At 40.3% G+C, this 26,757-nt stretch overlaps 1 protein-coding gene and 1 pseudogene across 1 annotated transcript in view; one reads left to right on the forward strand and one right to left on the reverse strand.

Annotated features, from left to right (window-relative positions):
• LOC127687599 (HEAT repeat-containing protein 5B-like) overlaps window positions 1–26,757 on the forward strand; it is an 80,763-nt gene that overhangs the window by 51,317 nt on the left and 2,689 nt on the right. The window contains 10 exon segments of the mRNA XM_052186400.1: window positions 9,948–10,117; window positions 13,599–13,802; window positions 13,804–13,837; window positions 15,073–15,327; window positions 16,546–16,673; window positions 18,549–18,693; window positions 19,404–19,670; window positions 21,005–21,229; window positions 24,958–25,109; window positions 26,529–26,742. Coding sequence (XP_052042360.1) covers window positions 9,948–10,117; window positions 13,599–13,802; window positions 13,804–13,837; window positions 15,073–15,327; window positions 16,546–16,673; window positions 18,549–18,693; window positions 19,404–19,670; window positions 21,005–21,229; window positions 24,958–25,109; window positions 26,529–26,742 — 1,794 coding nt within the window.
• Window positions 3,526–5,616, reverse strand: LOC127687748 (lysine-rich coiled-coil protein 1-like; annotated as a pseudogene).

Consider the following 26,757-nt stretch of genomic DNA (forward strand, 5'->3'; position numbering starts at 1 on the left):
CCTGAAAATGAGGAAAAGACAACATAGCACCTTTGTACATTCTGGAAATGTGAGGTACATTCTGGAAAAAGATTTGCCTAGATTTTTTTTAACTGTCTGTATCCTGAGAAACAAGGAAAAAAGAAAAAGAGTGAAGATAAGAAAGAAGGCAGAGACCTAGAGACTACATTTGGTAGGTTCTCCTTGATTGGGTTTTAGATTTGGAAAATAAAAACAACTTCCCCAGGGATAAATCAGGAAATCTGAATTTTGGTAATGGTATAAAATTTATTGTCATTCCCAGAGTGGATAATAGGTATAAAGTTTTGGTATGAGTTGTTATTTTCATTTTTTGGACAAGGTCTCATGTAACCCAGAGTGACCTTGAATTCCTTATGTAGCTATGTACCTTATGTAGATCTTCCTGATCCTGCTTTTGCCCCCAGATGCTGGGATTACAGGATGTGCCACTGTGCCTGTCACTGTGTGAAGTATAAGACAACCTCACTTATCTGTCATGTGCTCTAGGGAACAGAAAGGGATGAAGGAAATGTGACAGAGGGGGGCCAGTGAATAGGACACGGTGTTTCAAATTAAGAGTGAAGACCATTAAAGTATCAAAAATATTTCTACAACTAAAGCCACAAGTCTAGCTGGGTGTGGTCAACTTGACACAAGCTAGAATCCTGTGTGAAGAGGAAACCTTAAATGAGGAAGGGCCTCCATCACTCTGGCTGGTGGGCATGTCAGCAGGACGTGTTTTTTTTTTCTCCTATCAGCTGTAGGAGTTCTCTGGTGGAGTTTTGTATCACCTCATTAGTCATTAGGGAAATGCAAATCAACAGAACCCTGAGATTTCACCTCATACTAGTCAGAATGACTAAGGTTAAAAACTCAGGAGACAGCAGGTGTTGGCGAGGATGTGGAGAAAGAGGAACACTCCTCCACTGCTTGTGGATTGTAAGATGGTACAACAAACTCTGGAAATCAGTTTGGCAGCTCCTCCGAAAACTAGGCATGACACTTCCGGAGGACCTGGTTATACCACTCCTGGGTATATACCCAGAGGATTCCCGAGCATGCAGCAAGGACACATGCTCCACTATGTTCATAGCAGCCTTATAGCCAGAAGCTGGAAAGAACCTAGATGTCCCTTCAGTGGAGGAATGGATACAGAAAATGTGGTGTATTTACACAATCGAATACTACTCAGCAATTAAAAACAACGAATTCATGAAATTCTTGGGCAAATGGTTGGAACTGGAAAATATCATCTTAAGTGAGGTAAGCCAATCACAAAAGAATACACATGGAATGCAATCACTGATAAGTGGATATTAATTAGCCCAAAAGCTGTGAATACTGCAGATATAGCATAACAAACTATTTCCATGAAGAAGTAAGGAGAGGGCCCTGATCCTGGAAAGGCTTGATCCGGAATTTTATGGGAGTACCAGGATAGAGAAAAAGGAAGGGGATGAGTGGAGAATGGGTGGAGAGAAGAGGACTTATGGGACATATGGGGAGGGGGGAAATGGGAAAGGGGAAAGCATTTGGAATGTAAACAAAGAATATAGAATATTAATAAAAAAGTCAATTTACATTAATCTTAAAAAAAGAAGCTAGACTGGCTGATCCCTTTGTGACATGTACAGCAGCATACCCTGAAGGAATAAAGATGTTAAGGCACAATGGAAAAAGAGTAATATGTCAAAGCTTCTCTTGGGGAGCTCATGAGGAGAACCAGCCCATATCGTAGGACCAAGGCACATAGGAACACAATGAGGAAATGGCTCAACATTTATATGATTCCTATCAATACATCTCCTGGATTGTAATTTTATTATTGAGGGAGGACTCCATGGGGGTAACAGTTGGATTATGTTCAGCATAGTGTGCTATGCAAAAGAAAGGTTCTTAAAAGTGTTTGGGTGGTGATAATGACTTCAATGTCAACAATGAACCTGTCCCCAAAAGCCAATGAGTGTGTAACCATAAGTTTAAATACTATAGCTATCTTTCTCAGCAACTGACAGGACAATAAGACAAAAGTTCAATGAAGAATAAATGATCTATATCACATAATTAATCTTTAGCATTTACAGAATACCTCATGGACATTAGCTTTTTCAAAATACTGTGTTAAAGATATACATTCTTCTCAAGTTCACGTTGTGAATTCACAATAGAGAATATTTTGGTTCTCAAATATTAAATGTTCACTGAAGGGAGGAATATCACCATGGGTTTTTTGACCTTATCAGAATCAAGTTAGAAATTAACAGTAATAATTTATTCTAAACAAGACTGGCATGTTAATCCCAGTGCTCTGGAGGCAGAGGCAAGTGCATCTCTTGAGGCCAGCGTGTTCTACAAGTGAATCCAGGACAGTCGGGGCTGTTACACAAAGAAACCATGTCTCAACAGAACAAAGCAAAGCAAAACAAAACAAAACAAAGCAAAACAAAAAGATATTCTAAAACAAAACACAAAAATGTTCAAATAGTTAGTAATTTAATAACCTGCTCCTAAATAATACACATATGAAAATGAATCCATTAAGGACACTGGAGACATTGTACAGTGAGCAACAGAGATGCACTTACCCTAGGGTGTGAGACAATTAAGAAGGCACCTGGAGGGAACAGGAAGCTCTACTTCCCTGCTCCCTTCAGGAGGACTCAAAGTCATGGACATAAGGATTCAGTGAAAGATGTCTTAACAAGAGAAGCAAACTTAACCAAAGAAGGAAAAACAATTCAATGCACAAACTAGGAGGGAAAAGGGTTTTTTTTTTATTTATTTATAATGTATTCAGTGTTCTGATTACATGTATACCTGCAGACCAGAGAAGGCACCAGCTGTCATTCTAGATGGTTATGAACCACCATGTGGTTGTTGGTAATTGAACTTAGGACCCCTGGAAGAGCAGCCAGTGCTATTAACCTCTGAGCAATCTCTCCAGTACTTAGAGACTATTTTTCCCAGAAGTAAAAATACTTTATTATAAACATTTTCAGAATATAAACTGATTTTGCGTGAGTCTCTGAAAATTTTCAAACTGTATGTCAGAAAAAATTATTATGTTATTTCACTTTCCAACCCAGAAAATAAATTGCAAGTTAGATCTAAAAAAGGGAAATCTAAGTTGCTTCATACAGAAAGCCAATGAGCATAAAAATATGTGACTCAAAACTAAAAGAAACCCAACCAAGAAATAGATTCCACAAAAGCCATCAGTCAATCCTCCAATTTTAAATAAATGATCTCCCAAGGGAAAATAATTCCACTACCACAGCAATTTGGTCAATAAAAGCCGAGCCACTCTGTTAAAGGGAAATTCTACCATATGTAAGAAAAATTATTAATCTTTTAGAAAATACAAAAGTAATCTCCATGTGGGAAGCAAGCCCACTAAGTACTTCATTCTTACTCTGTCAGAAGTTGGAACCTATGTCCACGCATGCAAGTGAGATGAATATGAATGCAAATGAAAGCAAACTCTTGACTGGTATTTCACTTGAGCCTGAGGAGATCTAGGGATCTTCAAAATCCAAGGAGAGACTGGTCCCAAAGCATCTCCTCCTCTGTCCTTGGTTTCCTTCCTATGCTTACGGTCCTCTTTCTTAGATGATACATCTCATTTTTATTTCTCTTTTTGATTATTAAGATTTTCTGTACCATCTTGTAAGGTTTCTGCCTTTGCTTTCTTTCTTTGGATGCTCCTATGTTTGATTAAATCTATTTCCTCAGAACTCCATTTTCTCTCATGTTTGGGCAGTTCTTCCTGCCTTTCTCTGCCCTCTTTTACATGTCTTTTCCTCTTCTGGTGCATTTGTCTATGACTGACTTGAGGGTCGATGGTAGTGTGACCTGAGCAGAGATGCTTGTGAACTACAGATTCTACACTATATGAGCCACAATTGTATTCTTGCTAACTAAGGTTCAAGGGGATTGGTTTTTCTGTGAAGCCATCCCTGGTAAACCGACAGTAGCACAGAGAGTTTAGTCTTATCTTGTCATGAGCTGGTAACCACTGAGGTACCCAGTCTTCTGTCTGTGAACTACTGCATGATCTTGGGTGGGAATGTTTGGTTCCAGACGGGAGTCTTTGATCAAACATTTTATATCTGGGCCAGGAATCAAACTCTTCTCTGTACCCACAGCTTTTCAAATACTCCCCTCTCATCCTTCTGAAACAAATCTTTGGTTCTAAGCCTCTGGCTTTCTGTACTTTAATATAATCTTCAAGTTTTATAATCTTCAATCTTTCAGGAACGTTTCTATGAGGCTACATCAGGGCAGAGAGGGTCTGTGATTGGACAAGATAAAAGGGGGCAGAGCAAGGAATATTAGAGGAGAAGAATGGACCTGTGTGGTGAGGCCCTATGTAGGTCGGAGTACCAACATGGAATCACATGTTAGATTATCTAAAGGTTAGAAATTAGGATAAAACTTGTACTATAATTAATTGGCTCTGTTATTACTGGATTGGCATCTTGTAATAGTGTTTCTAATATCTATATATCTTGACAGAGTAATTAATCAAAAGAGTCCTGTTCTACCTGGTAATTTGGGTATTGAGAGCTGGTGACCCGGGGTATGTGTGGGATTTGCATGGAATTGAGAGGAACTCATAGGACCCTACTGGGACAATGATGTTGTAACCACCAGTGCCAATACCAGAGTGGGACTGTAGCCTGCTGGTGCAGGACAGTTGGGGAGAGCACCTCCTCAGAGAGCTTGCAGGGCAAATGTTTTTATTATTTCCAGCAACAACCTTGGTTAAGAATATAGCCCAGGGCTTGATTAGCATGCAGAAGACCCTGAGTTTGACCTCTACAAGTTTGAGGGTAACCTGGTATACATAGCAAGCTCCTGGCCAGATCCCATCTCAAAACAAATGAACAAACAAAAACAATGACAACAGAAAACAAAACAAAATATAAATTAGATGAAAGAGAAATCTCAGCAATCACGGGATGCAGAGCTTTCTTAAATAGGATCCTTAAAATCATGAAGCCTAGATGTAGTCTTAAAGCTGGCTTAGTGGATAAAGTGGTTGCTATGCAAGCATGAGGACCAGAGTTCAACTCCCACATCACACATAAAAGCCAGTGTAGGGTGGGGGCGGTGGAGGGGAGAGAGTGTCGGGTAGAGGGGCATATACATGGAGGCAGAGGGTGGGACGAGGTTTGGGAATCTTTGGGGAGGGGTCTTTTGGGAGGGGGAAAGTGGGAAAGGTTTTACCATTGGCAATGTAAATGAAGAAGATACTCAATAAAAAAAAGTGAAAAAAAATGGTCTATTACTCTAGCACTGGGAAAATGGAAGAAGTCAAGTATATCCCAGGAGCTCACTGATCAGTCTGAACATTAGTGAGCTCCAGGCTCAGGGAGAGACCTCTCAAAAATTAGAGGAGGGCACCTACTTGGGCCTTTAGCTTCCATAGGCACACACACACAATTGCATGCCCCTGCACTTATTCAACACACACACAAAGAAGAAACACAAGTTAATATTTTTACAAAGGCACTGCAACCAGGGGAGGTGGTAGGTTAACTGCAGATCCTCACCTCTCCCTTGGCTCTTCAAAAACCAATCCCTCAGTCTTACCCCCAGCTCTGTAGCAACCATCTGTTGCAGCCTCCCTCTACCCCTCCACTGACTCCATCTCCAGTTGATCATACAGATCTTCTCCTCCTAAGTTCCCTCTCCTCCAGTTCATTGCTTTATTCCAGTCCCCAACTCACAACAGGCATTCCCTGGAACATGTAGGTTACTCTGGCTAATGCAGATCCTTACTTCTGCCTACAAATCTTCAAGTCCATGTCTCCCAGTTTCATCTCCATACTTTAAAAACCCATACTCCAGGTAGGCAGTGATGGCTCACACCATTAATCCCAGTCCTCAAGATCAGAGTTCGAGGCTAGCCTGGTCTAAAGGGTGAGTTCCAGGACAGTCAGGGCTACACAGACAAAAACATAACTCAAAACATATTGAACATATTTCCATGAATATAACAATTTAGGATTCTTGATTCAGTATAGTGAATTGTTTTCTCCAACTAAAATGCAATTATGTTTTATCTTAGACTTGGTCTCGTCATTCCTTGTCCTGAGAGTGGATTCTAGTGGCCCAATGTACCGTGGGTACTTGGAACCCACTCTGTCCCTGGTTGTTTCCTTGCTGCTGACAGTTCCACCTTCACACACAGAAGTTCACCAGTGTTTGGGCAGATGCTTGGGGGCCACCATAACTACTGTTGGACCAGAGCTGCAGGGTAAGCAAATTCATCTTCAGTTAAAGAGAGTGCCTGGGCAAGTACTGTTCCGCTGGTTTCCTCAATATCACCATTGTGTTGCTTGCAACACAAAATGTGGCACTCAATGTTTTATATGTGCCATTTTTAAAATAATATGGATGTGATGGTTTGTATGTGCTTGGCCCAGGGAGTGGCACTATTAGTAGGTGTAGCATTGTTGGAGGGAGTGTGTCATAGTCTGATGGGCTTAAATTCCCTCAACCTAGCTGCCTGGGAGTGAGTCTTCTGCTAGCAGCCTTCAGATAAAGATGTAGAACTCTCAACTCCTCCTGTACCATGCCTGCCTGGATGCTGCCATTTTCCCACTTTGATGATACTGAACTTGTAAGTCAGACCCAATGAAATGTTGTGCCTTATAAGACTTGCCATGGTCATGGTGTCTGTTCACAGCAGTAAAACCCTAATTAAGACAGCAGGCAAACCAGAACAGGTGTCAGGGTTTTACTGGCAGTTGTAGAGGGCTTAGACATCTCTATGTAGAGCAGGCTATCGTTGAATTTGCAGTCTCTGGAGTGCTTGGATTAAAGGTATGCATCACCACTCCTGGGTAAAGCATTTTTAAAAGTCTTGAACAGAGAAAACATTTTAAATGAAACTCTACTTGGACATCTCCTCCACCACAAAAAATGGAAAGGAAGTTCTTTTAGTCTGGGATGCCAAATACTGCCTCCATGAGCTTACTCTTTGATTTTACCACCCCTAACGGTGTGTTACCTGTCACTGAGGCAGCTAGTTCAGAGGAAAGGTTCATAGAAGGTTGACTGCTGCTGTACTTGGAACTGGATCTTCCTGATGGTGACTTCAACCTGAATTCAGTGAGTCATGACTGGACCCTGAATGCATACACTCAGAATTCCTGCTTCTCTTTCTGTTTATTTTATGTTTTGAGGAGGTCAACTTCAGGCCTCTGAAGAAGGAAATTGAAGAAGGCCTCAAAAAATGGAAAAATCTTCCATGCTCTTGGATTGCCATGACTAATATAGTAAACATGGCCATCTTTCCAAAATCAATACACAGAATCAATGCAATCTCCATCAAAACCCCAACTCAGTCCTTTATAGAGTTAGAAAGAGCAATTCTCAAATTTATCTGTAATAACAAAAAAACCCAGGATAGCTAAAACTATTCTCAACAGTAAAAGAACTTCTGGGGGAATCAGAATCCGTTACCTGAAGCAGTACTACAGAGCAGTAGTGTTAAAATATGCATGGTATTGATACGGTGACAGGCAGGTAGATCAATGGAATAGAACTGAAGACCCAGAAATGAACCCCCACAGCTATGGTCACTTGATCTTTGACAAAGGAGCTAACGCCATCCAGTGGAATAAAGATAGCCTTTTAATCAAACGGTGCTGGTTCAACTGGAGGTCAGCATGCAGAAGAATGCAAATCGATCCATTCTTATCTCCTTATACTAAGCTCAAGTCCAAGTGGATCAAGGACCTCCATATAAAACCAGACTCACTGAAACTAATAGAACAGAAACTGGGGAAGACCCTTGAGGACCTGGGCCAAGGATAAAATATCCTGAACAGATCACCAATAGCTTATGCTCTAAGATCAAGAATTGACCAAATGGACCTCATAAAATTGCAAAGTTTCTGTAAGGCAAAGGACACTGTCAATCGGAGAAAACGGCAACCAAAAAATTGGGAAATATTTTCAGAAACCTTACATACGACAGAGGGCTAATATCCAATATTTAAAAAAAAGTAAAGAAGTTAGGCTTCAGAGAGCCAAATAACCCTATTAAAATATTGGGTACAGAGCTAAACAAAGAGTTTTCACGTGAAGGATTTAGAATGGCTGAGAAGCACTCTGGAAATCAGTCTGGCGGTTCCTCTGAAAACTGGGCACCTCACTTCCAGAAGATCCTGCTATACCACTCCTGGGCATATACCCAGAGGATTCCCCACCATGTAATAAGGATACATGCTCTACTATGTTCATCGCAGCCCTATTTATAATTGCCAGATGCTGGAAAGAACCCAGGTATCCCTCAACAGAAGAGTGGATGCAAAAAATGTGGTATATCTACACAATGGAGTACTATTCAGCCATTAGAAATAATGAATTCATGAAATTCTTAGGCAAATGGATGGAGCTAGAGAACATCATACTAAGTGAGGTAACCCAGACTCAAAAGGTGAATCATGATATGTACTCACTAATAAGTGGATATTAACCTAGAAACCTGGAATACCCAAAACATAATCTACACATCAAATGAGGTACAAGAAGAAAGGAAGAGTGGCCCCTTGTTTTGGAAAGACTCAGTGAAGCAGTATTCAGCAAAACCAGAACGGGGAAGTGGGAAGGGGTGGGTGGGAGGACAGGAGGAGAGAAGGGGGCTTACGGGACTTTCTGGGAGTGGGGGGGCCAGGAAAGGGGAAATCATTTGAAATGTAAATAAAAAACATATCGAATAAAAAAAATAATGTAAAAAAAAAGAAATTTTCAACATCATTAGTCATTAGGGATATGCAAATCAAAACAAGCCTGAGATTTCAACTCACACCAGTCAGAATGGCTAAGATTAAAAACTCAGTAGACAGCAGGCATTGGTGAGGATGCGGAGAAAGAGGAATACTCCTCCACTACTGTTGGGATTGCAAGCAGATTCAACCACTCTGGAAATCAGTCTGGTGGTTTCTCAGAAAACTGGGCATGACCCTTCAAGGGGACCCTGATATACCATTTCTGGGCATATACACAGAGGTTTCCCCAGCGTGTCATAAGGATACATGCTATATGTTCATAGCAGCCCTATTTATAATAGCCAGAAACTTGAAAGTACCCAGATATCTCTCAACAGAGCAATGGATATAGAACATGTGATATATTTACACAATGGAATTATACTCAGCAATTAAAAACAATGAATTCATGAAATTCTTAGGCAAATAGTTGGAACTGGAAAATACGATCCTAAGGGAGGTAACCCAATCACAAAAGAACACACATGGAATAATGTGTCACTAATAAGTGGATATTAGCCCAGAAGCTCTGAATCCCAAGACACAATTCACATATCAAATGATTTCCAAGAAGAAGGAAGGAGAGGGCCCTGGTCCTGGAAAGGCTTGATGCAACAATGTAGGAGATTACCAGGACAGAGAAGTGCAAGGGGGTTGACTGGTGAATGGTGGGAGGGAAGAGGGCTTATAAGAGTTATGGGGAGGGAGGAACCGGGAAAGGGGAAATCATTAGGAATGTAAACAAAGAATGTAGAAAAATAAAAAATATGTAATATAATTTCCTTCATTTCCTCTATAAGGTTTTATTATTAGACAAACAGTATTTAAAGTTGTCATAATGAAAGTAGAGTTGTGTTTGTTGAGTAGAGAACCACAGAATGAGAAATCCTATGGTTCTTTAGCCAGAAGACTGGTGGTTATAAAGGATAATATGATTTTTTTTTTAAGTAATTCATTTCTAAGACCTAAATTTTTACCTTGCAAATACAGTTGTGTTTCAAAGTCATATTTGTGGACTATATGGGTTGGGTTTTTTTTAAAAAAAAAACAATCTGAATAATGATTTGAAGAAGGGTTTAGCTGGAAGATGACTACTTTCTGAGAGTCTTTTTGTGACACTAATAGCATAGTTACATTTAATGTTATCTTTTATTTTCCTATTAGGAAATGCAGTCACCATTTCCACCATCCGCTCTTCTTGCTTGGTGGATTGTGCCATCACCCAGGACCACTCTGATTCTCTGCTTCAGGCAGCTGCCATCTCTTGCCTTCAAGAGCTTCACATGTTTGCCCCACGACATGTCAATCTGTCCAGCCTTGTTCCAAGCCTTTGTGTGAGTATACAGTCATTCACCATTTTCTATCGAGAGCTTTAAATTGTCTTTGTCCAAAGACCAAACTGGACTAAAACACAAACATACTGGCTGGATTATATGTTTTAGTGTTTAAGTTTCAATAGTTATCTTCTTTTCTTTTATTTACTTTTGTTTTAAATTTTAAGAAATATTTTGATGAACTGCTTATTTCCTAGCTAAGAACTTGCAGTCTGTGGTCCCATTCTCTTAGAACTGTATTTCTTAGCACTTGATTGATGGCTTCTGAGATCTGCTGATGTCATTGCAATGTTCAATGTGTCCATTCAGCAAATATTATGGATTGCCTGTTAGATGTAAGGTACAAGGCAGACTACTGCAGACAGTTATATAAATAAGACAAGATTAGCCTTTGTCATGAGGCTTAAGCTAAGGAGACCGTTAACAATAGCTATTTACAAAGAAGGTAAGAGCTAGGGAGGCTGTAGAACATTGGTAAAAGGTTGAGGATATTGCTCAGTGTTAAAGCACTTGTGTAGCGTTTAGAAGGCCCTGGTTTTGATTCTCAACAAACAGAAAACAGAAAAGAAAAGGCATACACTTCCCATAAGGAGTATATAACACAGGGCCTATCATAAGCCAGACATTGAGAAATTAGTTTCCTGAAAAATAGTACTAAAGATATGTTATGTAGAATAGGATTTAGTGTGCAGACCAGCACAGTACCAGAGTATTCATTGGGAAAAGTAGGAAGGCCTCTATATGAGAGGTATGATGTGCTTAAAGGTGTGGTTAAACCTGGAAGAGGTGAAAGTATGGACAGTAGAAAGCAAGGTGGGAAAGCAAGGATAGCTAGCCAGGGGCCAGATCATGCAGATGTTCATAGATAGTAAAACCTTGGAGTTAATTCTGTAACAAGGAACTTGAAAGGCAGGTGACATGATCAGATCTGTACTTTCTCCATTCTGTCCTCGATGCATAATGGAGACTGGATTCTCCTTTACAGTAAGCTGAGAATCTTGATATTGTAGGAGAATGATGATAACAGTTGTTTTAGGTTGTTTGCAATTAGAATAAGGGGGAAAAGGATGGTTTCAAATGACATTTAGGAGGAAGAATTGACAGAATGAGTTGATTAATTGGCCCTGAAGGAAAAGCAAGAAGCTGTTTTAGGTTCTGTCCTGAGCATGGTGATGGAATTTCCTGTGATTGGCATTGTTGGGCAGGGTTGGGAGGAGTGGAATACCATTATTTGCTTATAGGTGTGTGACTGATTACATGAGCCTGGAGCTCAGTTAAAAAATGAGTGGATTAAGTTAGGGGGTGGTAGCTCATGTCTTTGATCCCAGCACTTGGAAGGCAGAGGGCAGGCAGATCTCTGTGAGTTCTAGGCCAGCCTGGTCTACAGTGAGTTCCAGGACAGCTGTAGCTACAGAGAGAAACGTTTTGTCATAAATCAAACCAAGCAAACAAACAAAAGACTGGATTGGAGAAATTGGTTTGGTACTGTAAGTCGTTTAGATGACCAATGGGAGTAGATGAGATCAGAGAGAGTGCTGAGTGAGAAACCCACCATGGTAGATTTATAAAATAAAAGAAGACTCTCAGTGAACTGAGAGGAAGTGGGAAGGGGAACAGGAGGATAGCAGTGATATAAGAAAGACTGAAGGAAAGTAGAGGGTGTATTCACACAAGCCAAACGCAGTAGAGGAGCAGATAGCTGTATCAAATACTGATAAGGCCTGAGGAGAGCTGCAATATGCCCTTTGCCCTTTGTCACATGATTGCTCATAGCAAGAACTTGCTGGAAGAATGATGGCAGTAAGAGTCAAAGTGATTGGGTTAGAGATGGAGCACAAGTAGAAAGTCTGCATAGACGTTTTCAATGTTGGAGCTGGAACAATGGCTCAGTGGTTAAGAGCATGAGCTGCTCTTCAGAGGACCCAGGTTCAATTTCCAGCACTCATGTGATGGCTAACAATTGTCTGTAACTCCAGGTCCAGGCGACCCAACATCCTTTTGTGGACTCCTCAATTACTGGCTGCACATGGTACACAGAACTACATGTAATCAAAACACCCCTACACATGAAATAAAAATAACAAATAAAATGTTACCCTTGAGCCATTTGAACTGTATTTCCAAAGGATAAGAACGTTGTCTTATGTAACCATAGAACATCTCTGCAGCCCCTCAGCCATTCCTCTCTACAAGAGTAGATAGCAGGCAGGCGCTCATATGAAGAGTTCAAAGCTCTGGTCAGGTACTCTCCCCCCCCATCCTCACATCACCTTCATGCTCTTTGTCTTTGTAGTCTCCTTTTTTCCCTGAAATTTTCTCATTCCCTGACGTTTCCTGTAAGCATTCCTCTATCTGTCAGAAGCTTTCCATGTTAGGCACGTGCATTAGTTTCCTCAGTAGACACAAGGAGCAGTGCTGGAGCGTGAGAGGAGCCTTCACGACTTTGTGTACTGCAGCTGCTTTTCTCACTTGCTTGTTTTACTCCTTTTCTCTAGTTTTTTGTTTTGTTTTTTTCAAGACAGGGTTTCTCTGTGTAGCCCTGGCCGTCCTGGAACTCACTCTGTAGACCAGGCTCGCCTCGAACTCAGAAATCTGCCTGCCTCTGCCTCCCAGGTGCTGGGATTAAAGGCCCCCACTGCCTGGCCCTTTTCCTGTTTTAATTAATATTTTCCAGCACTGTGTTATCGCTTGTACAGATTCTAAATATAAATGTTAAAAAAGAAACTCAAGTAGAAATTACGCTGAATATGCTTTAGGAAACTTGCTATTACATGTCTTTTTTAAAAGGTCACAAACTACAAAGGACACAGAAAATACATGTGGCAAGTACATTGTATTCTTAGATCGGCTATCTGCTGTAATTGTAAGATTCTTAAGTATCATTTAAGGCCTATGTAGGAGGCAGATTTGGGGGATATTTATGGTGATCCTTTCTCTGGCCACCTCCCTTCTCTCAGTCCTTTTCTTTGAATGCTGTTTGATTGTGTCTAGTAAGCCTGGGAAAGAGGCGTCAGATAGGAAGTTATACTCTGTGCTGCGAGAGACTTTCAAAATGGACCCAGGATGCCAGACTAACTCAGGGAAGCCTACTTGAGATGAATAGTTAGAAATCAGATACATTTAAAAAAATGCTTGGGAAGCAGGAGGCAAAGTCTCTCTGTAGTAGTTATCAAGAATTCAGAAAGTGACTGGCAGTGGTAGCGCACACCTTTTATCTCAGCACTCAGGAGTCAGAGGCAAGTGATCTCTGTTAATTCAAAGCTAGCCTGATCCTCAGAGTGAGCTTTACAACAGCCAGGGCTACACAGAAAATCTTGTCTTGAAAAAAGAAAACAAAACATCAAATAAAAGAATCATAAAGTTATATATGCCCTAATATTTATACCACTTTCTGTTGGTCATGTAACTGCATGATTATAACAATCTAAAATATTCCAATTTTTATTTAAACCATATTGTCAACTCATGAATGTCTTATTAGGTATATGTGGTTGCTATGAATATTAAGAAAGAAGCTGAGTCAAAACCAAAGGGAGCAATGAAAAATACTGATGATGATGACGACGATTATGGTGGCATAGACGAACTGCCTCCAGACAGTTTAATAACCCTGGTGCAGCCTGAACTGCCGACACTCAGCCGCCTGTGGCTGGCAGCATTGAGAGACTATGCACTTTTGACTTCCACCAGCTGAGTTTTCCAGTCAGCTTCCCGCAGATGGTAAGTATTATGTGTGGTAGTTTGCTTTTATGGAGTTCAAACTAATAATAAAATGGACTTGGCAGGGTCTAGAACCAACAGTAACATAATAACATCTTGAAATTTGTGGACGTAAATCTGGAACTATTTCCTTCAGGGTATATGTCCTTTGTACTGGTTTTGTGAATTCAGGGTATGACAGCAAGGAGTCTATTATTAACTGAAGCAAAACCATTAGCGATGTTGTAGTGATAGCGGTACAAATAGAGCATTCTAAGTAGCTATAGGAAACAACTAGTGACCTTTAACCCTGATCGAGTATTGTACTGTGCTGCCCAGTGATTGTGTTTTCATGTAAACTATAGTCAAGCCAAAACCTGTTCCTAAGGCCTTTGCTTATATCATATTACTAGTTCTCCTGTTGAATCAATAGAGACACCATTATGAACATGTTTTTTGTTTAGGAAAAATTCCTCCTCAAAACTGAGCCTTCTTCTCAAATATTTTAATGATAATCATTGAGTTCTCCTTTATTCACTTCTCATCAGGCACCATCAGGTGACAACGAGGAGATAGTAGCAGCTCAGTGTTGGCAGTAGAAATGAGAGGTGGGGGGAGAGGAGAGCAGAAATCAGGAGCCGGTGCCTTGAAGAAGTGCGGCTAGTCCCACCAGGGGTGCACAGTATAGGTTACATGCTGTCCCTGGCTGCAGAGAGGAGAGGCTGGAAGGCGGGGGTCGGGAGGCTCAGAGAGGAGCTTGTTGCCAGAGCACTCTTGTAGGAGGCATCTCAGCTAGCCTATGTTATTCTTAAATGTGTGAACCTTTGTAACAGAAAGTGTACTGGATGGTTTTGTGTGTCACCATGACCAGGCTGGAGTTATCACAGAGAGAGGACCTTCAGTTGAGGAGATGCCCATGAGATCCAGCTGTGGGTCATTTTCTCAGTGATAACGGGGGAGGGCCCACTGTAGGTGGTTCCGTCCCTGGCGTGGTAGCCTTGGGTTCTGTAAGAAAGCAAGCTGAGCAAGCCAGAAAGGAGCATCCTTCCATGGCCTATGCCTGAGCTCCTGCTTCCTAACCTGCTTGAGTTCCACTCCTGACTTCCTTTAGTGATGAACAGCAGTGTGAAAGTGTAAGCTCAATAAACCCTTTCCTCCACAACTTACTTCTTGTTCGTGATGTTTGTGCAGGCATAGAAACCCTGACTAAGATAGAAAGTATGTTTTTACTTGATTTGGTTTTTTTTTTCCCACAGGGGGAGCATTTTATACTCCCGAAACCATTGATACAGCAAGACTTCACTACCGGAACTCCTGGGCCCCAATTCTCCATGCAGTGGCACTCTGGTTAAACAGCACAGGATTTATATGTCAAGAGTGCACAGAAGCAACAACTGAGTCTGGTGTACAGAAACGCTCCCCAGCGGTCAGTTTAAAGCAGGTTCCAGGAGCAATGGCTAGTGCGGAAGCCTTGCCAGAAGTTAACAAGGACAGAATGCACCTGACCCTAGGTGGGCTCACTGTGATGCACTCCAGGCCCTGCCGCTGCAGAGCTTGGAGCTCTCATTGCAATGCTGTGTAAAGCCTTGTGTAGCACACTTCAGAGAAAGAATAGTACAAGGACCTTCAGCTCCACTTATGAAATAGATGAATTTCTATCTACAAATTATCTAGAACTACTGTAAATGCTCAGCCATAATGTTCACTCACAGAACAGTATTGGTATTTCAAGGAAAAAAATGTACGGTTTTTTATTCAACTTGCTGTTTTGAATTGGTATTTATTGTCCAATGGAGAAAAAACATTTTATGATTTGGTTTTCAATAATTTTTAATTTATAAGTGTTCTTAGTTATGTATTTAATATTCTGCAGGGAATTTGTCATCTCATATTTTTCTGGAAGTGCAAAGTAAGACAACTAGTAGGTGAAATTAGTGAAATTTTAAGTAGATCTCACAGTTGAAAATATGTAAAACACCAGAGTCTTGGCCTTGTACACTGTGAGCACTTGTTTGGACAAGCCTTGTATTTAGCTGGGCATTTATAAACCTTGTATGGGAGATGGATGGCTCAGTGGTTAAGAGTACTTACTGCTTTTAGAGAGGACCTAAGTTCAATTCTAGCACCCCTCAGGTGGGTTCCCAACTGCTCTAACTCCAGCTCCAGTGGCTCTGACACTGTCCTCTGGACTCTGCAGGCATGCACACTCACAGGAACAAACCACACACACACACACACACATCATTAAATCTTAAAAAACATATGTATACGATATTGTTGGACAACTCTTTAGTGAAAGTAGTAAAATAGTCATAAATTTATTCTTAATGTAGTATATTTTTTTGAGATAAAGTCTCAATGTGTAGCTTTGGATGTCCTCATTTTGTAGACCAGGCTGGCCTCAAACTCAGAGATAGACTTGTCTCTGCCTCCTAAGTACTGGGATTAAAGGTGAACATCACCACTGTCTGGCTAATGTACTGTATATTTTTTAATTCTAGAAATTGAAAAGTGATTATCTTCATAACACACCTAATTTAAATATTAAATTAATTGAAGCACTCACTACAACCCCATATTGTGTTTGTCTGTGTAGCCTAGAAAACATTTTTTAACTTCCTGGTATAAATAAGTATATAGTAATCTGGGAAAAATAGAGAAAAATATTATATCAAAGCAACACAAGTGTTTTGTGTTGAAGACTCATGGTTTTACTTTGTGCATTCCAGGTGTGAGTATACAGTTTCTTTGTTCCCCTCGACCAGAGGAGCCCATTGAACATGTTACAGCATGCCTGCAGGCCTTACATACCTTACTGGGTTCTCCTTATGCACGAATCCACATTGTGGAAGATCAGGTACAGTGTATTTCTATAATGGATAATTGTATGCTATGTTTTAATTGCATCTATCTTGGAATAAATTTCTCACATTGGAATTAAACATTGTATATTGCTAACAAGATTGTGTAACTAATACCAACAAAAGGGATTTTGTGTCTCCTTACTCTTAGATGACTACACAGAGTTAGACTGCAGCTACACACCATGGCTTTACCATCTTAGATCGGGAGTAGTGAGTATGGGGGTCAGCCCCCAGGGCCACAGCACTGTGATGCACAGGCAAAGGACACCTTCTCACAGAGAGGTAGTCGAATGGGATCTTAGAGAGGAACTGCCAAGGGACAAGTTTCCTTCTGAGAAAGAGCAACACAAATACAAAAACCAGATCCAGGAGTGCATGGCAAGTTCAAGGGTGTACAGTCATTTACTGTCACTGATGTAAGGCAGATAGACATCATGGGTGGGGCTGGGCAAGGCTGGGAAGGCCAAACGTGAAGCTTTCTTTACAAACAAAGGAAATTGGACTCCATACTGAAAGCTAAAGGAAATGCTTAACAATGTTTAAATAGAAGGATGATTAATTTTGTTTGGATGTAACTCAGTTAAAGAGCATCAGCACATATAGATAGAAAAGTAGATAGATGACTGAGAGTGACAGACACAGAAGGATTATACAGTTAGCCTTGAAGAGGTTGGTTTATGAGGTTTGAGAAGGGAGCACGGAGACCAGTTATGAGGCTCTCTATCTAATCCTCCAGAGAACAGTAGTCTAGAAAACTTGAACGAAGGTGAATAGGGGATCATATTGGGAACCTGAGGATAAACAGCAGTTATGGGTCAAAAATCGAGAACTAGATGGGCAGTGGGGACCAGAGAGGGCAAAAGAGGGAGTAGGGCAAAAGCCAGCAGCTCTCAGGGGCAAGGGATACTCTGGGAGAGGCAGGGACATGGAAGGGAAGAAAGTACAGACAGATTCAGGACTACAGCAAGGGCAGAGGAGGCCTGCAGGGGCTTTAAGTAAGAAAGTCTAGAACATTCAGTTACCGAGGAGAGTAGCTTGACAGGAGAGGCACTGGTCTCTCAGTCCCTGGAAGCCTGCTAGGATCTGTGAAGAACATGAAGAATAAGGAACAGACTGGGATGTATTTTGGTTGTGAATTTCTTTGCAATTGAGGGAATGCCTCCAGAGCCTCATGTATGCTGAGCCAGCACTTTCTGACTGAACAGTGCCCCAAGCTGTGTAGGGGCGTTCCTGTGTTAAGAGAAGAGAGGAGAGTTCTGACTGAATTAACTTTCTTTTCTGTTTCTTAATTTATGGCAAGCTCATTGTATCAGTTAGATGAAGAAAAATTTAGAGACCTAAAATTACAGTCTGTGGTTAAGAGCACTGACTGCTCTTCCAGAGGTCTTGAGTTCTTTTCCCAACAACCACATGGTGGCTCACAACAATCTGCATTAGGATCTGATGCCCTCTTCTGGTGTGTCTGAAGACAGCTACAATGTACACACATAAAATAAATAAATAAATAAATCTTTAAAAAAAATGATTACAGTTTGTAATAGTTGTTAAACTGAAAACACACCAATTCCTCAGCTTAGGTGGGCAATTAGGAACTTCAGTGACATTGAATTCTAGCAACACCAATAGCTTAGGTGTTTTATTCCAGTAGGAGAATAATAATCTCTGCATATAAAACATTTAAATATTTAAATACTATATGTTGCTTGAATATCTTATAGGAGAAAATGTGATCTCTCACTCTTCTTATTTCATATATTAAATTTTAGTTATAAAATCATTATTGCATTTGTATTTTCTCAGATTTTAATAGTACACATCTGTCATTTGAAACTGAAATTAACTAACTGCATTTGTATTAACTATAAAAGCTGATTGGTGTTGAGCTGCTAAGTGTCCTGCACCACCTGTTACTGACCTGGAACCCACCCGCTATCCATCTGCTGGTCACTGGAGTTGTGCAGCAGATTGTCAGGGCTGCTCAGGACTATGGACAGGAAAAGAGAAGCGCTCTAAGTAAGCACTGGAAGAAACCTTGTTTGTTCCCCAGGGTTTGGAATTGGTTCTTTTATGTGTATGGCTGTTTTGCCACATGCATGCCTGGGGCCCACAGAGACCGGAAGAGGGCATCGGTTCCCTAGAAGTGGACTTTCAGATGGTTGTGAGCTGCCATGTGGGTGCCAGGAATCAAACCCAGGGCTTCTGGAAGAGCAACCAGTGCTCTTAACTGGTTGCTATCTTAACTTGAGCCATCTCTCTAGCTCTACACTCTGAGTTTTATAACCAGGCATGATGGACATACCTGTAATCTCAGCATTTGGGAGGTAGAAACGAAAAGATGAAAAAGTACAATGTTTGTTCAGCACCATATAGCAGATTCAAAGTCAATTTGGACTAGAGACCGGTCTCAAAACAAAATTAAAATGAAAATGAAAATAGTTTATTTTACTTCTTCCATTCCAAAGTATCAATGTTATGTGGTTCACCTAGCATATTTGTTATTCCTGTTGTGAAGTACAAACTTAATAAAATGCCTAGCAATGATTTTCCAGGTGAAATGGCCTGCTCATGGCTTTCAAGGATGTTTCTTCCAGCCTGAGCACTGTACCAAGGGCAGATGGCACCCGTTACATATTGACTTATAAATCCTTTACAAATGGCTTTAAATATACTTATTATTTTGTGTATGTTTTTGCTGGAAATGTCAAATTATATCTTTTCCTAAGATGAAGAGGATGTGGAAAAAGAGTCCTGTCCTACATTAGGAGAAGGGGGTGACACCGGTGGCCTCATTCCTGGAAAGTCCCTTGTGTTTGCAACCATGGAGCTGATGATGTTCATTTTAGTACGGCATATGCCACACCTGAGTACCAAGATGTTGGACTCTCCAAGTCACATGGTCACGAAAACTCAGCTGTCAGAGGAAAGTACTCGCTTGGTGGCAGCCACGGTGGCCATTCTCTCAGATCTGCCATCGCTTTGTTCACCGGCTGGTGTGTATTGATCAGTATTTGAGAGTGTGCTATGTGGAAGTAGACAAAGATGAGTGTCCTTTGATTTTTACAGTTTCTGTTTCCTTTCTTAAATCTCAGCTGCTAAATGAGAAGTTTTTTAAAGGGTTAGTTTGCCTTTAACAGCCTGGAAAAAACTAAAATTTCTAAAGCTTACAACCTAATGTAGCCTTGCCCACATGTTCAAAATCCTCATCTTGGTTTTGATTCCCAATATCATAAAACAAACGAACACCTGAAGGTTGAGGGAAGACATGAAGTCAGCAGACAAACATGGAAAGAATGACAGCTCCTGTTTTATAATCTGGTTCCCATTCATGAGTGTCATTGCTAACTAATGCATGCCTGAAGACAGTGACAGTCAACTGTAAGGAGCACTGAAAAGAACTGGTGAATAAAGGTGATAGTTGTCAGTAGATTGAACAACTATGGCACGGAATAGACTTCCCTCAGTGTTAAAGCCAAAACAGTCCCAGGAAGTGTGTGGGCCCATTCAGCCCAAGCAGACCTTTCAGACGCCTACCTGGCAAGCATGAACTGGTGACTTCTCCATCTCGGTCTCTTGGAAGGAGCCTCAGTGAGGGCAGGCTCAGGCTCTAGGATGCTTTTGTCTGCACTCTCTGCTCAGGAGTTTATTTCCCTGACCTGAGTTGACTCTTGCCTACTGAAAGGTGATTACATATCTTAGATTCCCCAGGCTACTCAGAGTGTGTGGCTAGTTTTGGACTGTTCGTGGCTCTCCTCTCTTCCCTTATGAAGGGCAGTGTTATATAGCCACCATTGGACGTAAGAAAACCGAGATTCAGTTGGAACAAAAATGAAAATGCCACTTCTGTTTTAAAAACGATGTGGCTCTTTGTCATTTTTAGATATTGATTTATGATAGTAATACAGTAAATTTTGAATAAAATCAAGGATAGAATTAATATTAAATCACTGTCAGCCAGGCACAGTGATGCTGAGGCAGGATTGTTTGAGTGCAGGAGTGTGAAGCCAGGTGAACACAGTCATGAGCCCTTATCTGAGGGGGAGAAGAACACAGTTAACTGTTTAAAAACAGTGTGTGTGTGTGTGTGTGTGTGTGTGTGTGTGTGTGTGTGTGTATGTGTGTATGTGGTGTGTATATGTGTCTGTGTATCTATCTCTGTTTGTGTCTGTGTGTGTATCTGTGTGTGTATCTGTGTGTGTCTGTGTATATATCTGCGTGTGTGTGTCTGTGTGTGTGTGTGTGTCTGTGTGTCTGTGTGATGGAAACAGTTATCATGGGAGAATTGAAGGAGTTACAAAATATTTTATTTTATTTGTTTTTATTTCAGGATGTATGACAATCCTGCCCACAATTCTGTTCTTAATTGCAAGAATATTGAAAGACACAGCAATAAAGTCTGCGGACAACCAGGTTCCTGCCCCAGTCAGTGCAGCTCTTCAGGGAATAAAAAGTATCGTGACTCTGTCCATGGCCAAAACTGAGGAAACTCAGAGACAGTGGACAGCTCTAATTCGGAGCACTCTTGCCTGCATCCTGGAATATTCTCAACCAGGTAGCCTGTCTGAGTTTTCAAAGTTTTAATTTCTGAAGATGTTTGTTCCTGGGGCTGGAGAGATGGTTTAGTGGTTAAGAGCACTGGCTGCTCTTCTGAAGGTCCTGAGTTCAATTCCCAGCAACCACATAATGGCTCATAACATCTGTCATTATATCTAAGGCCCTCTTCATGTGTTTCTGAAGACAGTGATAGTATACTCATATTTATATATATATTATGTATATAAAATAAATAAACAGATCTTTAAAAATAAAAAAGATGTTTGTTTGGTAATAAATTATGACTTGAAGAACCTTGTCAGGAGACTGCTGTACAACACTGCATCAGCCCAAGAGATGTTTTGTCACATCTCAGACTTGAAGTATAAATGCATCTTCCAAGAGCATGGGCTCTAAAAAACCTTTTTCTAAGTGCTTATATGCATGTTCCCAGGTTAAAAGGAGAGACAGTATAGACCCAGAACTGACATGTACTGGTACATGTATGCTTACTTACAGGTTTTCTTCTTATTCTCTCCCTTTGGAATCCTGTTCCTCCCTCCCTCTCTCCTTTCCTCCCTCTCTCCTTCTTTCCTCTTCCTCCTTTTGATATTGTTTCATTTATTTTTTGAATCAGGGCCTTGTTATGAAGCCTAGGATACCTTCAAAGTCATGATCATCCCATGTTAGTCTCTTGATTCCTAAGATTACAGAAATATACCACAATGTCTGGCATGTGTTGCAATGAAAATAACAAAATCATAGCAGGACAGGATAGCACATCCTGCTACCCTATAAGAGGCAGGGCAGGTGTTTCTCTGTGAGCTCAAAGCCTCCCAAGTCTACATAGTGAGTTCCAGGCCAGCCAGAGCCAATATAATGAGGCCCTATCTCCAGAGAAAAAGTAATAAAAGAGGAGACTAAATATTTATGACTGTATCCTAACATATCCCCAAATAAAACTACAGTCTTGATATTGAAATATTTTATCCTATGCTTGTATATAGAAGTGAGGGATTTCTTATGTTAATATGTAATATTAATATGTTAATTATATTTTATGTTAATTATATTAGTATATGTTAATTACATATTATATGTTAATTACATATTATATATTAATATGTTAATATTAATTAGCCCAGAAGCTCTGAATTCCCATGGCACAAATTGCATAGCAAATGACTCCCATGAAGGACAGAGAGGGTCCTGAACCTGGAAAGGACTGATGTAGCATTGGAGGGGAATATAAGGACAGAGAAAAAGGAGGGAGGTGATTGGAGAATGGATGGAGAGAAGAAGTTTTATGGGACATATGGGGAGCGGGGATCTGGAAAAGGGGAAATCATTTGGAATGCAAACAAAAATATAGAAAATAAAAATATTAAAAAAATATGTATTAGTTAGCAAATATATATGTATATGTTCATGCTTATAATGAGTAAGATAAGTAATTATGAAATATATGGTATTTGTTTATGTTTTTAATTAAGTAAATTTATTATATTAGTAAAATTTCATTATTTTATCTTTTTAATCAATTTGCCAGTTACTTGTTATCTGTTAATGAGTATGTTTTTTAATTTCTAATTTTCCACAATTACAAAGATAGTTGTGATAAACATCCTTAAAGATTCCTCATGTTTTTTAATGGCACATATGAGGACTGAGAATACATATTTTTTAACAGCACTTTCATCAGATAATGCCAAATTGATGTCCACTGTGTCTTTATGAATTTATGATTCCATCAGCAACATCTGCTAATCTAATCTCTGTACATCAATTTGTATTGTCCTTGTACTGGTGAATATAACCATTTTGATATTCATTTTTAATTCAGGGAAAGTACTTTTTCATAGTTTTTATCTTTTCCTACTTAAATTGTATTTTCTTTTTAAATAAAATATCATTGCTGTGAAAACAGAGTAAGAAGGAAAAGTCTGCCACCTTGTTTTTGAAACCTTTTCACAGCCAGGCATCAAGGCTCATATCTAATCCCAGTCCTTAGACAGTGAGGGCAGGCTCGCTATGGAGAGCATTTCCAGCCTGGAATGTTTCTTATTTAAAGAATTGAGGATCTGCACTTAAAAGTTGTGTGTACGTTCACTCAGAAATCCTCCAGGGAGCAATGAGTCCTTTAAAACTGTTGCAATACTTTTCGTCATTTTTAGAACGTTTGATTTTGAAAGAATTTCAAACTTTAATCAGATGGTGGAGAATAGATTTGTGGACTTCAGTATTGTCCAGTATTGTCCTAGATACTGCCTCCCACTCCATTGGACCCTGGTGAAATTAATATATCACTACTGTTCCTCATCTTAATTAACTCTACTGAGCCATTTGAGAATATGCCGACATCTTTGTGAGGTTTTACTCCTGAATACTTCATAGGTATCCTAAGAACAGAGAAATTCCTTAAATACCCACAAAAGAATTGCCAAACTTAGGAATTTAGCAATCATGCAGTGTTATTGCTGTTCAAATGTAAATTTCGGAAGTTGTCCTAAGAATGCCTTTTTCTCTGCGTTATTCTCATGTTTCGTTGGGACATTTCCCTAGCCTTTATCTTTTATAGTATTCCGAGTTTGGTTTTATTCTGTTTTGTTGTTTTCTGTGTAGCCCTGGCTGTTCTGGAAGTCACATAGACTAGGTTAGCCTGGAAGTCAGGGATACTCCTCTCTCTGCCCCCCCTTACCCCTCAGTGCTAGGATCACGAGCATGCAGTCAATGCATATTCCTGGATTTGAAGACGACAGGACACCTATTGTGTAGAATGTTCCCTGATTTATAGTTGTTCAATTCTCCCCTTGTTTTAATATACATTCAGTTTATACCTTTTGAGCAGGAATATCACATAAGTAATGTATATCTTTCTCAGACAGTCATGTAAGACAACATATAATATTGCTTTGTCCAACATCCAGAATGTCTTGGCCACCAGAATGTCTAGGCCAGGGTTGGTGGCACACACCTTTAGTCCCAGCACTCAGTAGGCAGAGGCAAGTGCATCTCTGAGTTTGAGGCCAGCCTGGTCTATATAGTGAGTTTTAGGACAGTCAGCCAAATCTATAGAGAGAGACCTTGTCTCAAATAAGGAAGCAAATAAACAAACAAAATCTACTTCATTTATTTATTTATTTAATTTCCATATGCATGTGTGCTTGTACAAGAGCATTGGATCCCCTAGAAATAGAGCACCAGACAACCATGAGCTACCGTGTGGATGCTGGGAATTGATCCCAGATCCTCTGGAAGAACAGCCAGTGCCCTCAACTGCTGAGGCATCTCTTTAGACCTTTGGGTTTTCCTTTTTAAGACAAAGTTGTACTTTGTAGTCTACACTGGCCTGATGTCACTCTGTCACCAGGCTGCCTTCAAATTTGTGCTGATAATCCTGCCTCCAACTCCCTCTGCCGGGTTTATGGTTATGCAGCACCATGGCAAATCTAACTTTCATTATTTTGTCAAGATGGCGTCTGCCACAATTCTACATTATAATGCTGCATTTCTCGTTTCTATAATAAGTGCTCTGCAGAGTCTGTCTTAACTGTCTGCTTCCTGTCAAACTTTAACACACCAATTTAAAAAGTGTGCCTGAAGCATTTATTCCTACCATAGTTCCACAATGAGAATTTTGTAATCTGTATTTTTCAGGTTGAGACATACTCTGGTAAACCTTGGAAGAGTGTTGTCCACGTCTGTAACCCCCAAATCTCCCCACGTTACTTGCCTTTTGTTTCGTAGATGACTGTATGCCCGCGCCTGATGAAGCGAGCATGCTTACAGCCATTGTGCTCTTCCTGTGGTCTGCCAGCAGTGAAATAATAGGAGTGCAGTCCCTGCAGAATGGCTGCGTGAACAGATTTAAAAGTGCCCTGAACTCATGTGACCCATGGGTGAGTTACCCCACCAAAGCCTACTTTCTCAGGGGTCTTCAGGTGAGCCCACTAAGAGCTGATGATGCGTGTGACAAGAACTTCCATGCCTGCAGTACGGCTTCATCTTTTGCATCTCCTTATTTGTACTGTGTGCATATGTGTGATGTCTGTGTGTGTGCACGTACTTGTGTGCCACCACACCTATTCTTACCTGCATAACTGTATGGTCAGCCTGTAGAGTGACTTTTAAATGGAAAAGCTGTTTAAGAGCTCTGTGTTTATGTGCTCCAAGTGACATATATAGATACTCACATATGCCGAAATTATCTAATGAATGAAATATTTTATTAACCTAGCCATAATTATTAGAGACTTTACCTGGGTTTTGTTTCATACTATTTATTTCAGTGATACCAAGGATGTTAAAGGATAACATTGTTGCATCTTTTCTGTTACCCTATCCCCCAGACTGGGTTTCTCTGTGTAGCTTAGCTGTCCCAGAACTGGATCTGTGGAATCTGAGGGATCTGTGGAATCTGTGAACCAGGCTGGCTTTGAACTCACAGAGATACGCCAGCCTCTGCCTCCTGAGTGCTGAGATTAAAAGGCCTGCGTCACTGTCACTATTGCATCTTTCAATGAACATGTTTTATGGTTTATTTTGTCAAAGTCCAAGTTAAGGCTTCTCAAACATGCTGCACACCAGGAAAAGAAAATCAGTATAGAACATTCCTGCCTCCACGCTGAGTTTCCTTAAAAATCTTCAGATTTGTAGCTCAGGGACCTGTATTCTTAAACTCACCCTCACACTTTTCTATTTGCAGAGGAATTAATGGTGGTTTACTTTCTGACAAAGTATTGAAACAAATGTACACAATGAGAATGATGACAAATGCTAGCACTCAGGAGCAGAGGCTACCCCATCTCTACAAATTTGAAGCTAGCCTGGTCTACATAGTGAGTTCCATGCTCACTGGAACTATATAATGAGAACTTGCCTCAAGAGACAAAAAAAGAAAAAGCTAGTATGAGGCTTATCTAATCTAGGTATATCCAATGGGACTCTCCTTTCTAGTCCTAGAAATTGATATAAACAGTTGTTTCCAAGAATCATAAGGGGTTGACACATCTAAATAGTGTTTTTATAGCTTTATTCAGTCTTTTGTTAGCCTCTCTTACTCTATTGCATTAAAATTAGACAATTATACATTAAAGGAAGAATTGAAAAGAAATCAGGCTTTCTAGTTCTGACTTTCCCACACAGTAGAAATATTGGTTATATAAGCCTGATGATTTTGGTAACTCATGTATAAGGAATTTCTCTAATCGCCAGTTTCATTTTGTTAGCATGAAGTTCCATTGTTGTCCTTTTCAGAAGCTGTTAGGTGCAGTGTGACTCAGACCTGCTGCATTAATTAAAATCTCTCTTTTACATAGGTTCAAGCCAAATGCTACCAGCTTCTCCTCTCGGTCTTCCAGCATTCCAATCGCGCGCTTTCTACTCCCTACATCCACTCATTAGCCCCACTAGTGGTCGCGAAGCTGAAAGCTGTGGAGAAAAACAGACCAGCCAGTAGCACGGAACTTCTGGCTGTCCAAGAAGGAATTAAAGTTCTTGAAACATTGGTTGTTCTTGGGGAAGAACAGAACAGTAAGTATTTTCTGA

Source organism: Apodemus sylvaticus, chromosome 6 (genome assembly GCF_947179515.1).
Source record: "Apodemus sylvaticus chromosome 6, mApoSyl1.1, whole genome shotgun sequence".
Taxonomy (NCBI): domain Eukaryota; kingdom Metazoa; phylum Chordata; class Mammalia; order Rodentia; family Muridae; genus Apodemus; species Apodemus sylvaticus.